At 33.3% G+C, this 13,090-nt stretch overlaps 1 protein-coding gene and 1 long non-coding RNA gene across 2 annotated transcripts in view; one reads left to right on the forward strand and one right to left on the reverse strand.

Moving 5' to 3' along the window:
- Positions 1-13,090, reverse strand: part of LOC146992771 (uncharacterized) — an 87,488-nt gene that overhangs the window by 30,778 nt on the left and 43,620 nt on the right. The window lies entirely within an intron of this gene.
- LOC118191650 (glycerol-3-phosphate acyltransferase 1, mitochondrial-like) overlaps positions 6,876-13,090 on the forward strand; it is a 112,911-nt gene continuing 106,696 nt past the window's right edge. The window contains exon 1 of the mRNA XM_085809242.1: positions 6,876-7,031. Coding sequence (XP_085665368.1) covers positions 6,985-7,031 — 47 coding nt within the window. The 5' untranslated portion in view covers positions 6,876-6,984. The remainder of the gene's footprint in view (positions 7,032-13,090) is intronic.

Genomic DNA, 13,090 nt, shown 5'->3' on the forward strand with positions numbered 1-13,090 from the left:
GTTCGTGAACACTGCAAATTATGGAAATGAGAGCTCTGATTCTCTCTCAAATCTAACCACGAAACTTCACATTCATTTAAATCTTCTTGTTCTTGTTTCTTACTGGAAGAGCTTTTGTAGAAATGATGCTAACTGTATTTGGAACAGCCTCACCAAAAGCATAATGGACCAAAAGATTTTCTCTTAACAATTTTTCACGGAATAAAAATTGAGCAGTTTCGAACAGATTTTAGAGTAGCTCAATTTTTGACTGACATGGGAGTTTTTTTAAAAGGTACTTTAAGAGCTATTTAAAGCGCTTTGGACTTGCTTCGAGTGATTTTTGCAGTTACGGCAGCGGCTAAGAAGATGTAAAACATATCCTTCTTGAATGCATTCGTCATGCCCAGTAGAGGAAGATACTTCAGGCAGCTTTGAATCGCCTTTATGTGTCTTGGCCACCAGTTTTTTTGAAGATTTTCGGACTAAAGAGAGAACTTTTGAATTTAGGAATTTCATTCTAAATTTAGATTTTTTTTTATTCTCTTTATTTTATTACTCTTCTTTTCTTCTTAATACTTTTTTAAATATTCTCCCCTCCCTATTTTCAGTCTTCTTGTACGTTTTACTTATTTATTTTGTTAGTACTATATCTTACTTATATAAGCCTCGGGGTATACTTTGTGAAAACGTAGAAGTGTAAAATTAGAGTTAACAATTTAAAAAAATCTTTGTTGCGTTTCTACTGTCTTGCCTAGTATATGCAAAATACAAATTAATTGATTTTAATAATCACTAAAGATCTAAGTTTAGAGATAGAACTTTGGCAATTTAACCCTGAACAGGAGTGATTCTGTTTTCTTCCTGCCTGAGTGTTGATTTTCGGTGAGTTTTCACTTATAGTTAAATAAGCAGGCGCGTTAGCACAAGAGCCTGGTTCTTAGGCTAATACTGGATTCGGAAATATCGAGCTGCTGTCATATTATAAAGTCTCTTTGTTCTTTTTGGTAGTATACAACTTGGACTCTATGTAGAAGACGAAGTAGCGAATTCTCGCATTGTCTTGAAGAATAAATACTGCAGAAGAAAGGTTTTATATAACCTTTTTATTTAAACTTAAACAAATGCACGCACTTCGTGTTCACAAAACTCTACCACTTGTGGCTCACGTAAATTTAAAAGAAACTAAGAATATAACAAATCACTAATAAGTTAAGATATCTAACGACTGGCTCCTTAGCTTAGCTAACTCTAAATCGGCTGCACACAACAAGGTCGAGCCGAGAAATATCAGTATGAACTGAAAGGTGTCTAACGCCGACTACAGAGTTAATTTCAAACACGCAGCATAGACTAGGACCGTTATTATTTTCTTTGAACTCTTGAGACGCAGCTTAAATACTGCTTCAGAAACACGGTTAGATTTGCATTTACCTGATAACAAATTTACATTCCGGCAGGAAACTGAAATCAGGAGGGAAAAGGAAAGGAAAAATAAAAATAATGTGTTAGGATAAAATAAAGACCCTACAATATTTCCAGTTAGAATTTAAATATTTGAAAATAAGGCTTTTAAATGAACTGTTCAAAAACTTAAATTCTAACTTAAACTTGAAGAGCCAGCCTTACAATATAATGCTACTTAAATACTTTAAATTTGAAATTTTAACAATACAACTTCCAGGAACACAATTTTCAAATCTTGAATACACCTTTATGTTTGGCGTAGCCCGTATAGGGTCATAGGGCAAACTTTGTTTTGTAAGGTGGACCGGGCTACGCCCTATATATAAAAAAACACCTTTCATGTTGAGTCTCATGTACTTCCAGTGGATATGGAAGGAAACTCATATTAGTGGAAGTTCCAGATTATACATGTATTTGTAGACATATCATGAATTTTATTTACACTTTCACGAGTTTACATTTTTTTTTCACCGCTAGTTCTTTTTCAGCATATGCGTGTACCGAAATCTTTAAACGCAAGTAAAGGTGATGTGTTTAAATAACAAGTTCTGCCTCTAACCGACAGCCTACACGTTAAATATCTCAGACAATCTAGACTTCAACAGATTTCCTATTTTCCAATTCATCTTAGTGTACTTATTCAACGTGAATTAACTTTGTGTTTATCCGGAGAGCCTAACTAGCATTTAAAATACCTAAGCTTTCTTTTAAATTTTTATCCCGTTAGCTTTCACATTTTGCTAAATTTTTAAGTTTCAATTTCTGAATATATTTACAACTAATTTTACAAAGTTACACATTTTTTTACATTCGGAAAGACATATTTACATTAAAGGCAATTGTAAAACACTATATATATATACACACAAGTTTCCAGGTTCTTACATCCAAATCTAAACAAAGTTGCTAGGAATAAATCATTTTATATTGCATAAAACAGTCTCTCAACTAAACGGCGTAATTCTTGAAGCGAACAAAAGTTTCATAAAAAATAAAATATTCAGCTTTATTGCTGCAACAAATAATAAAACCTCCCTTGCGGCAAAAGCAATTAGACAACTCTTTAAAAGCACTTTGTATATTTTTAGACATAACAGTACTGAATACTCGAAAATGAAATCAAATTTTATACTTAACTTTTTTAATTGGCGTTGTCCGTCATGCGTTTCTGCACAAATTCGCTCCAAGATGGAAATGCTCTTGTTGCGGCCAGCCTTTGGCGTCTGGATGGCCATTGCTCGTCGGACTGGAGACCCAGTTTTCTTTTCATGACACGTTCTTCTATCCGTCTTGACTTCCTAGGAAAAGTATTCTCTGGAGATAGTCTTTACCTCCCCTCGAGACACGTCGTCCGTAGACTGCGGTGGAAATACCGTCTATTTGGCTGTCTGTTCTCCATCATCCAGCCTTTGCCGCTTGCTGGAGAATCCTTTTGTGTTTTCCGCTGGCTGTGGTGGATGCTTTCTAGCTGACCGCTGGTGGAACTCTGGTTGTCGTCGTTGCTTCGTAGAGTGTTGCGGCTTTCCTTCCACGGAACCGCTGTTGGTAACCTTGTTTGCTGACCGGCCTTGTAGGTTGTTCCAATGTTTTTCGCTTTTCACTAGCTCTTCCCCCTGGCCCATTGACTTGATTCTTTTTTTTTCTTTCTGTTATTTACCGCTTTGGTCTTATGCTTGTTATGCTGCATGGCTGGAGTCCAGCTTTATTACCATCGGCATCATTGGAACTCTAAATAAATCTTTAAGAAGTGTCATTTCACCCCGATCGTAGCATTTTTTAATCTCATCAATATTGGCTTTTGATTCGTCGTCATTGACATTTTTAAGAATTACTGTAGTTTCTCGAATGCTTTTTATTATAAATGGCCCCTCAAATTTAGAGCAACACTTTGCTACTTTTGCATCGGTAGCACGGGATACATTATGTTTCTATTTTAACAGTTTTTCCCTTCTTTACAAATTTCCTTCCCTCCACCTTTTGTTGTGATAATATTTCTGCTTACTTTTTGCCATGTCAGAAGATTTAATGGCCTCATTGACTAATTTCTTAATATCTGACATCTGAAACTTCGGAGTACGCTTTTGCACGAAAACTAATCTATCGAGGGGTATCATTATTTTCCTCCGTAGAAATAATTCCGCAGGGGTTTTACCAGTCGTATTGTATATCATCGTGCGTAATGCAAACGCGAGCTGATCAACCGAATCATCGCAACGTCTGTGATAGTTTTTCACATAACTACGAATGATCTTAACGATATTCCGATTGAATCTTTCTGCAATATTAGATTGTAATCGATTTTCAAGTGGCGTATGCCAAGCCCTGCATATAGATCATGAAATATCTGACTAACACATTGGGGACCATTAACTGATATTATTTTTAATGGTGCACCATATTTTTAAATAAATTTATTTAGAAGGGAATATGCGACTAATTTGGCGGAACCTTTTACAGGGGAATGATTTCAATCCATTTGCTAAAATGATTACGATTACAGGTATGTAACGGTGTTTATTCTTATCGCTTTTCCGATAACTCACTAAGAGATTGACCCCCAGCAATTCATTGGGGAAAGCAGCCTTAATGCTGTTTAGGTATCCGGCCGGCCGGTAATAATTAGCATCATTAACTATTTCGCAAATATGGCAGGATCTGATCTATTCTTTAACAATTTCTTGTAATTTTGGAAAGAATACCGCCTTCGAACACGTTTAATTGTCTTTCTAATACCAAGATGCCCGAAAACCAATGTATCATGTAACTCTTGTGAGACGCTAAGTATCAAACTCGTTCGGATGACGTCCTTTAGCTCATTATTTTCGTTGGTAGCTTTTGAATAAAATTGGAGATTATCGATAATTTCGTCATTGGTGGATATGTTTCTAATGGCTGTTAAATCTGAATGCTCTAAAGTTATGATGCCGTCGTTCATCTGGTATAGGAGTTTGCGGAAATTTCTGTACTCTTGCTTATACGTCTGCGTGTGTTCGTTGTTGGAAATGCGGCGGCTTTCTTATTTTGCGGCCAGCTCAAATAGAGTTTCCAACATCGACGGATTCCTTATTTCTATAAAGTCTTGCGCTGGTGGGAGCAATATCGGCAAGATGATTTGGATTACTTCCTCGTCGGTTTTTTTCCCATACAGCAAGTTCACTACTTGGAGTTTACGTAGAATGAAGCTTGTCAAATCTTTCCCGTTCATCTCGTACCGGCTGTACAGTTCGGCTTCTAACCGCGCACGATTCCTCACGACTAGGAAGGCTTTTAGAAGGCCGGTTTTGAAGTTTTGGTACGTGTACGTTGGCGCACCTGGTTCTCCAAGTAAAAATTTGCCGATGCCTTTATACCAATTCAAGGATTGCCTGAGAGAACTAAGTTGAAACTGCTACTTCTTGGATTTCACCCACTGGGTATAAAATGAGGTGGTCGTTCAGCGGGTCCATGAATGCTGCTGATGAATCTTTTCCATCAAATAAGCACTGGGGTCTCATTTACGCTTTCATGGTGTCGACAATGTATCCAAAGCCTTCCATAGAGTTGACTTGAGACACCAGTGCTGTGGACGTGGTTGGGGCCAGGTCACTTGTGAAGTTTTCCATTGTCCTAAACTGTTTCGGGCGCTAGTTATAGAGTATTCTTGTTCTTTTTTTGTAGTATGCAACTTGGAATCTATATAGAAGACGAAGTAGCGAATTCTCGCTATGTCTTGAAGAAAAAATACTGCAGAAAAAAGGTTTTAAATAACATTTTTATTTAAACTTAATTTAAACAGATGCACGCACTTCGTGCTGACAAATCACCACCACAAGTGCTCGAGTAAATTTAGCAGAAAATAAGAATATAACAAATCACTAATAAGTTAAGATATCTAACGACTGGCTCCTTAGTTTAACTAACGCTAAATCGGCTGCACACAACAAGGTCGAGCCGAGAAATATCAGTATGAACTGAAAGATGTCTAACGCCGACTACAGAGCTAATTTTAAACACGCAGCATAAACTCAGAACTAAGTCCGCTACTACTCTCTTTGAACTCTTGAAACGCAGCTTAAATACTGCTTCTGAAGCACGTTTAGATTTGCATTTACGTTATAACAAATTTACATTCCGGCAGGGATGTAACGTTACACATGGGGAAAATTACGAAAACGCCCATGCAGCCAGCCCGTTCGCGAGATTCAAACCTCTGAACCAGAATTGAAATGCCAGTGTTCAGCTAATTCGTGGTTCGGCCGCTAGAGAGCCTATGACAACAAAGAAACTTACAAATGTAACAACTGAGTTAAATCCCAATTAGTATAGGTACTGTCACAACTTTTTTACAAATTTCTAGGTAGATGTCTTTTCATTTCACTCTCAGTTGCTCATGTTGTATGAATTAATTTTGTTGCTCATGCTGATTATTTCAGATAGAAGTATGTCTTTCATATCATGACAAATTCAAAGTATTTTAAATTATATTCAACCCATTTACCTTTTTGTTTCATTATTTTTTCTCCTATAACAATATAGCTGCTGCTTTTTTGCATGTGTATAGAGTCGTTTGGTTTGTTAAAGCGGGAAACATAAAAAATGCTCAATATCTTACCAGGATTCGAACTTTGAACCTCCCGACCGACGAAACCGGACGTGTTTCTAGTTACACCACAAAGAAAATTTATATTCTCCTCTACTTAAAGGGTGACTGCGGAGGCGGGGGGAGGAGAAGCCTAGTCACCAAGTCCAGGTGATGACCAGCTTTCCTCCATCACATTTTAGCTCGGTCGTCTGAGTCATTGGGTTTGTCAAAGCAAGAAACATCTGCAATGCTTTCGCCAGAATTCGAATTCTGAAGCTCGCGACTGGTAGACGGATGTGCTTCCAGTTACACCATGAAGGCATGTGCTAAGGAGGGACAAAATACTTTATATGTGTTTAATTCTCAGCACATGAAGTAATAATACCTTAATTCAATAAAATTTAATTTCCTAAAGTAAATACGTTCGTATGTTCCCAAACCCTTGTATAAGGTATAATAACATAATTATAATTCCATTGTTTAAGCATTGTTTAAACATTTCCATTTATAATTTCAATTCTTGCGGTCTTACTTTTTTCATGGCTCTTAAGCGCGATCTTATTGATGTGACGAAATATTTTAACTTGAATTTTAAATGGTTATATAGCTTTCCTTTTTCGAGCAGGATGAACTCCAGAGTATAGGAAAAATGACACGAATGAAAAATAAGCGTATAATAGGAGTTCTCTCAGTTTTTAAATATCCACGTGTTGAAAATTCCTGTTTGAAGTCGATTGCGTAGACTTCGCGATTAATCCAAGCAATTGATACTTTTGTTAACTGATTTGACCCTTCAAAAGATTATGAAGGGGCACATGCAGCACTCTTCATTCACTCCCCCCTTTCCTTTTTATGTATTTATTTATTATTTTTTTTAACTGAAAAAATGTTGATAGGTCAAAGTGTTTCTACGTTACGTCAGTAAGATAGTAGATTATCGAAACGTTCGCTCGTTCAGTTCATCTCCGCATAGCGTCATGTTCGCCGTCTTGTTCATGCTCCTCTCTTTCTACCTCGCCATAAAGTGAGATCTTTAATCTTTTTCTTTTACTAGAATTGAAGTATTTAATTTATTTTACTGATTTTAATTCAATTTTATTATTTATGTAATCATTTTCTATAATATTTATTTCATATATATATATATATATATATATATATATATTCATTTAATTAACTACTAATCATTCTCAGAGAAAGATGTTATTCTTCAATCATATTACGTCGTGGGTCTTTTTTCATAACCATAAATATTTAAATTTTATTTATTATATAAAGTTGAACAAACATTTTAAAACATAAAAGTTTTATTCAACTTTTATTTTATGTCTAATAAAACTTTTGTGTCTTAAAATGTTTGTTATTATAATGCAATAAGAATTTTAAAGTAACAAAAAAAAAAAAAAAAAAAAAAAAACCACATTTACAGTATTAAAAGTCGTAACGAAAGGAATTTTACGGAAATATGTATTAGAAGATAGACTGTTAACTGGCTATGTAAGTTTAGCTGTTGGTCTATGCATATTTGTGTATTAAATTAATATTATTGACAGCTTTAAGAACAAATCCAAAATTTTCCTACAGCTTCGAAGGTCTTTTGCAATATTAATTCTGATTATAAAAATATTTAAAATATTAAATGCTTAAATTATTATTTTCCTCAAACATATAATAGTTTTCTCTATACATTCATCTATTGTCGTTATTTAAGATATTAATTGTGGATAAATGTATTTAAGATACCATATCAAACTAAGTACAAAATTATAATACTGTTTAACAGTAAGAAAACGATGTGATAGAATGAAGAATGAACTAACCGAAGTTCAGTAGTATGGATCAAAAGTACAGTTTTGAAGTCTGAATTTTAGAAGTTAGAGAAATGCTTTTGAAAGAAAATACAGTTTTATTATTATAAATCGATAGAAATAATTAAGTTTCGGAAGTTTCATCTTTCGTTAAATTTTAGAATTATTAAATTCGCTGTCAGTTCAGAATCATTAAGTTTCAGACTTTCTAATAGCTATCTCACGTCTTCAAAACGATATCAATGCAAAACTACTCCCAAGAAAATCCTTGTTGTGCTAATCCAAGAAAAGAAATCTAAGAATCCCAAGAATTCAAAATAGAATCCCAAGAAATTCTTTATTCTTGTTGTGCTAATCCAAGAAAAGTGTGAAAACCGAATTTTTGTTCCATGTGAGCTACTTAGTCGGAGAAGAAGTAAAGATCCATTAAATGCCAGAGTAGTTAAAACAGCGAAACACCAGTAGTTTTATCGTAGGTTCGATTTCCAGAGAAGTTGGTTGTCTGGAGCTTTTGTGACTTTCGATTTCCAGAGAAGTTGGTTGTCTGGAGCTTTTGTGACTTTCCTCATATGGGAAAAATATGTAGGTTTGATTTTAATGAGAACGGTTGAACAGTTGGCTATATAGAGGTTTTGTAGTTTACCTCTTATGAACTATAAATGCAAATTTCCTTTAGAAAACTCTTTACGAAGGCATATTTTTACTTAAATAGAGAGCTTTTAAGTGTTTTGCCTTAATTAACTAAAATTATGCATAACAAGTAGTATTAATTGTGGAGAAAAGGTAAATTAGATTATAATGTACTGACTTGATGAAGAGATAATTAATTTGTTAAAACTAAAAGATGCAATAAAATGAAAGGGAGCTGAAGTTTAGAACAATTTCTGAAACTCATGAATACTAGCTAATTAGCTGTATAAAATGCAGCTTATCCATCGTAATGTAATTTTTTTAAATTTATTTGTTTATGGTTCAGAAATGGGGTAAGGAAAAGATTGTGTTAATATCCATTAAGAAAACGTCTGCTGAAAGTGCATGCCTTTTGTTAGCAAATAGCCCTTTTCAATATTAAAAGGTGGTTTCACTGTTTAATGACCTTTTCAAATAATTGCATATTCACGTATAAAAACCTTTAACCCCTCCCCAAAGAAAAGAAAAAAAAAAAACTTAGGCTTCAACATGACCTGACCTTTAGAACCCTGGAGGTTTGGGGTAAAACCTCTTAGCAAAGCTCCCCTTTTCAGTGTTTTAAACATAGAAAATAATATTAATTCAAATTACACAACGCATTTATGAAATGACTCAATAATTCTTTCATTTAACGTTATTTCAACAAACATTATTTTTCATCTTTTTTAAGGTTTCAGTTTATTGCTTGCTATGTAAATATAACTTTATGCATTTCAAACCAGTGTCTTGTTTTTTACTAATTAGACACCTTAATTAATTAAATTGTAAAAAGAGATCAAATCATTGTAATTACATTATTTATTAGTTTAATATTTAAGCATATAAAAAATGTAGAATTAAATAATTCAGAGTTTTTTCTTTTTTCTTCTCCCTTTGCCCCTCCCCCCATTTTAAAAACCTTTTTTTTTTTTTTTTTTTTTTTTTTTTTTGACGTTTTTCCTCCTCCTTGGAAGAGAAATTTGCTCTGTCTGCTTTAAAATTATAAAAGTACGCAATAGCTTAAAAATATCGCTCGCTATGTAAGTGCTAGACAACTGTGCAGTGTGTCGTTTGTGAACAAACACAGGAAAAACTAAAAACTTAAATTTAAAATTTCATTCCTGTTTTAAATTTTATATTTTTAAAACCGAGAATTTAAAAATATATATAAATTTAAACATATTTTAAATACTTTTTTCCGTTTAAAAGGATTTGAAAGCTTATTATCACCATATAATACGAAAGCATAATGAATATCGCAGACGTAAAATAAAACCTAGGTGTTTAATATTTTATCCCGGTTCAAGGATATGGATGTAAAATGTCTTACTCATTTTCAGAATGGCAATCAAAACTCTAAGATATAAATATTGGGCATTATATCGCTTCATATGAAATGCGTAATTCTAACTACGCAAAGAAAGCAAAATTTCTTGAGTTTGAAACTATGCAATTATTATTACAAATGGAAGATTTGATTATTTTATTTTATTGGCTGCTTAAATGACTGATGTAATTCTATTTAATATGTTCACCTTCCTTTATTAACTCGAAAGAAATTTCGAATGTGAGCAACTAGATGTCTTAAAATACTCAACCTTGAAATTTTGCCTTGTTGAAATATTTTTATTGTACGCGAGACCACTGTGAAGTAATTTATATTCTTTGCTCGCTAGAATTGGAGTTCAAGGTTGATTTCTACATGGCAATTCTGCTAGACATTAAAAAAGGCGTTTTTTATGGGTGTTAAATGCGTATCATTCTTTTAATTTCATTGCCATATTTTATCTCAGAGTGTGTACACGTGTATCAAGAATTTCGGAACATTTTTCGTAACTTAATGCCGTTTAGTTTAGTTTTAATTGCATTACAAAAATTAGATAACATTTGTATATTTCACTATCGAATCTCGTAGTAAATATGCTCGAACTTAATAACATGGACATAATCCTAGGCGATCATTTATTTGAAATATATAGTCCGTATGACACAAATGCATGATACGAATAGTTTGTGTGTTATGCATAATACAGATTAAATAAAGGCTTTCTAAGCTTCAATAATTCTAAAGTGTATCATTGGTATGCTTTCTTTATGTTCTTAAGAAGCATCTTAAGCCGAAATATTTACCTTTAAGCGGTCTTAACCACATTCCCGCTCGTGGCTTCTTTCACAAATCAAATCCAGCTGACATTTAAGCTCATTATAATGCAATAATGAGCTTAAAAAAGCAAAATTTTTGGCTTGAAGTAGAAAATTTGGTTTATTTTAATTTGATGATGGTTAATTTAATGTCCTATCGGAAAACGTGAGTGTAAGCGAAACGTTTTACTGCAATTAATAATTTACCTAATATAAAGTAAACATTTGAGTAACAGCCATGGCAAATTATAAAATTTTTCCGTTATTAATATATTGCGATTTTAGTACTCTAACTGCAGCTGCGAATTTAACAACCCCAATGCGATTTTCTTTGAATTTCATGCATACAATTTTTGCAGGCTAGTTGTTTACTCATCTGGGGAATGACAGTGTAATAAAATCAATTTACACATTTGTTTTATGAAAAACTATAATTATTGTGAAGTATTTAAACGAATTAAATTGTAAGTACTTTATGCTAGAAACCTTTTAATCCATTATATTCAATGACCGCCCCACCAGTGACCGAGTGATTAACATTCTGACTGCTTATGCCGCGACAACACAAAAGTAACAAAATTTGCGTTTTTCCAGTCTATATAAAAGCATTCTATATAAAGCATATAAAAGCAACATTCCGCGATTTTCCAGTCTATATAAAAGCGCATCCCGCTTTCCCCCCCGTTTAATTGTTGATAATGCATTTTCTATAATATTTAAATTTTGGTCAGCAGATGGCATTATTGTCGTATAAATTCTCGTATTTGCATAGAGTTCATCAACTGATTTTGCAAGCGCTCCCGTTGTTATCGTTTTCTTTTTTTATATTGGCTTGCAGGAAACGTTCAACGAGTGATAGAACGCATGTTTCTGATAATATTCCTGATACTGAAAGTGATTTTAGTTATTATTGAGATAGCAATAGCGAAACAGATTGTTATTTCTCGGGCTAATCTCCAGATAGTGATGAATAAGAAAACGATTCAGCAACCATCCAAAATATTCGGCAGTGATACAAAATTGATATGTCCGCCTTTTTGGGATTACTTTGAACTTTTGAACATGTGAAGACCTAGTTCTACTCTCAACACTTTGAAATAGACAGCTCGTCATTTGCAAGCCACATCCTCTTTATCTCACAAAAAATGAATCTTGCAGACAGAGTGATGTTTGTTGCTCCCCAAGCAAATTGTAACTGCAAAACAATTTGCTAAGAAAACGTATTTTTTGCAAAGAATGTGTAAAACAGGATGTAGGACTTTGTCTGGAACCTTGTTTTACAAATTTTCACCCTAAACTTATTTCTCGTGCAGTTTGTGTAACTATTGACCATTTTCATCAGTATACATACTTGTATTTTATGAAGAAAATCATGATTTAATCAAGATCTATTTTCAGAATTTTTGTCTTTATATGATTACTCTTAAAACTGATTTTTATGAAAGCCTGTTCTGATGCCCAAAATCTGTATTAAAAAATCATGGTCATGGTTGCAAAAAAAAATGTGATATTTTAAAGCTCAAATATATTTATATCCTAAACAGATCGTTATTATAACAAAACTACAGTGGAAATTTTTATGGATTTGAAAAAAGTGGAAGGCGAATTTTCTTACAGACATGTATTCAAAAACGAGAAAACTGCTTTTTATTTTTATAAAAGAAGAAAGTTCTAAATTATTTACATACATTCCTGCTTGTTCTGATTTTAGTTTTGTATTTTGAAAACTTCCTAGTAGCCCAAGTGAAAATTTATCTCATTAAATGTACAGAAATTAAAAAATATCATGCAAGATTTTGTATAACTTTAAACGAAAGAAATTTCTTAGCTGAATTTTTGAAACTATACAAGTTGGAAAATGAAAACATTAAATTTCTTGCATACTTGGAATGTCTTGGTGAAGAGAAGCAATCCATGAAAGTACTGATCGATGAAAAAACGATTTCAAGTGAGATCGATATTATCAATATCAGAATATTAGTGTTTAAAGACATTTCGTCATGTATGTCTGAGTATTTCTCTGAATGCATAAAACATATAGCCAAATGAATCCTACTTTGCTCCTTAAGGACGCTGCTGTAAACTTCCTACGTCATACGAATTATTCCTTGTGTTGGTGACTGCCTTGCTCGGGAAATATTATCCTTAAGGAGCTATGTTGCAATTTATCGAAAGTGCTTCATGGAGTTTTCCAGCTTTGATTAAAAATAACTAAAATTGCTTTAAAATAATTAATTTACGGACTTTAAAAAAGGATGGGTTTTAATTATTACCCTGTTATTGATCAAAAGTCTGCACTTAGAAACAAACGAGTGTTTATTCACTTACAGACTTGAGTAGTTCTTCAGTTATATTCCCTTAGATAATTAAGCAGTTGATTACCTTAACACAGCGCAAAATTATATGATTCCTCTAGGAAATTTAGGAATCCTTATGCAAGATTTATCCCACAAACATATAAACA

Source organism: Stegodyphus dumicola, chromosome X2 (assembly GCF_044657685.1).
Source record: "Stegodyphus dumicola isolate Sdum_Otavi_A_Nest chromosome X2, ASM4465768v1".
Classification (NCBI taxonomy): Eukaryota; Metazoa; Arthropoda; class Arachnida; order Araneae; family Eresidae; genus Stegodyphus; species Stegodyphus dumicola.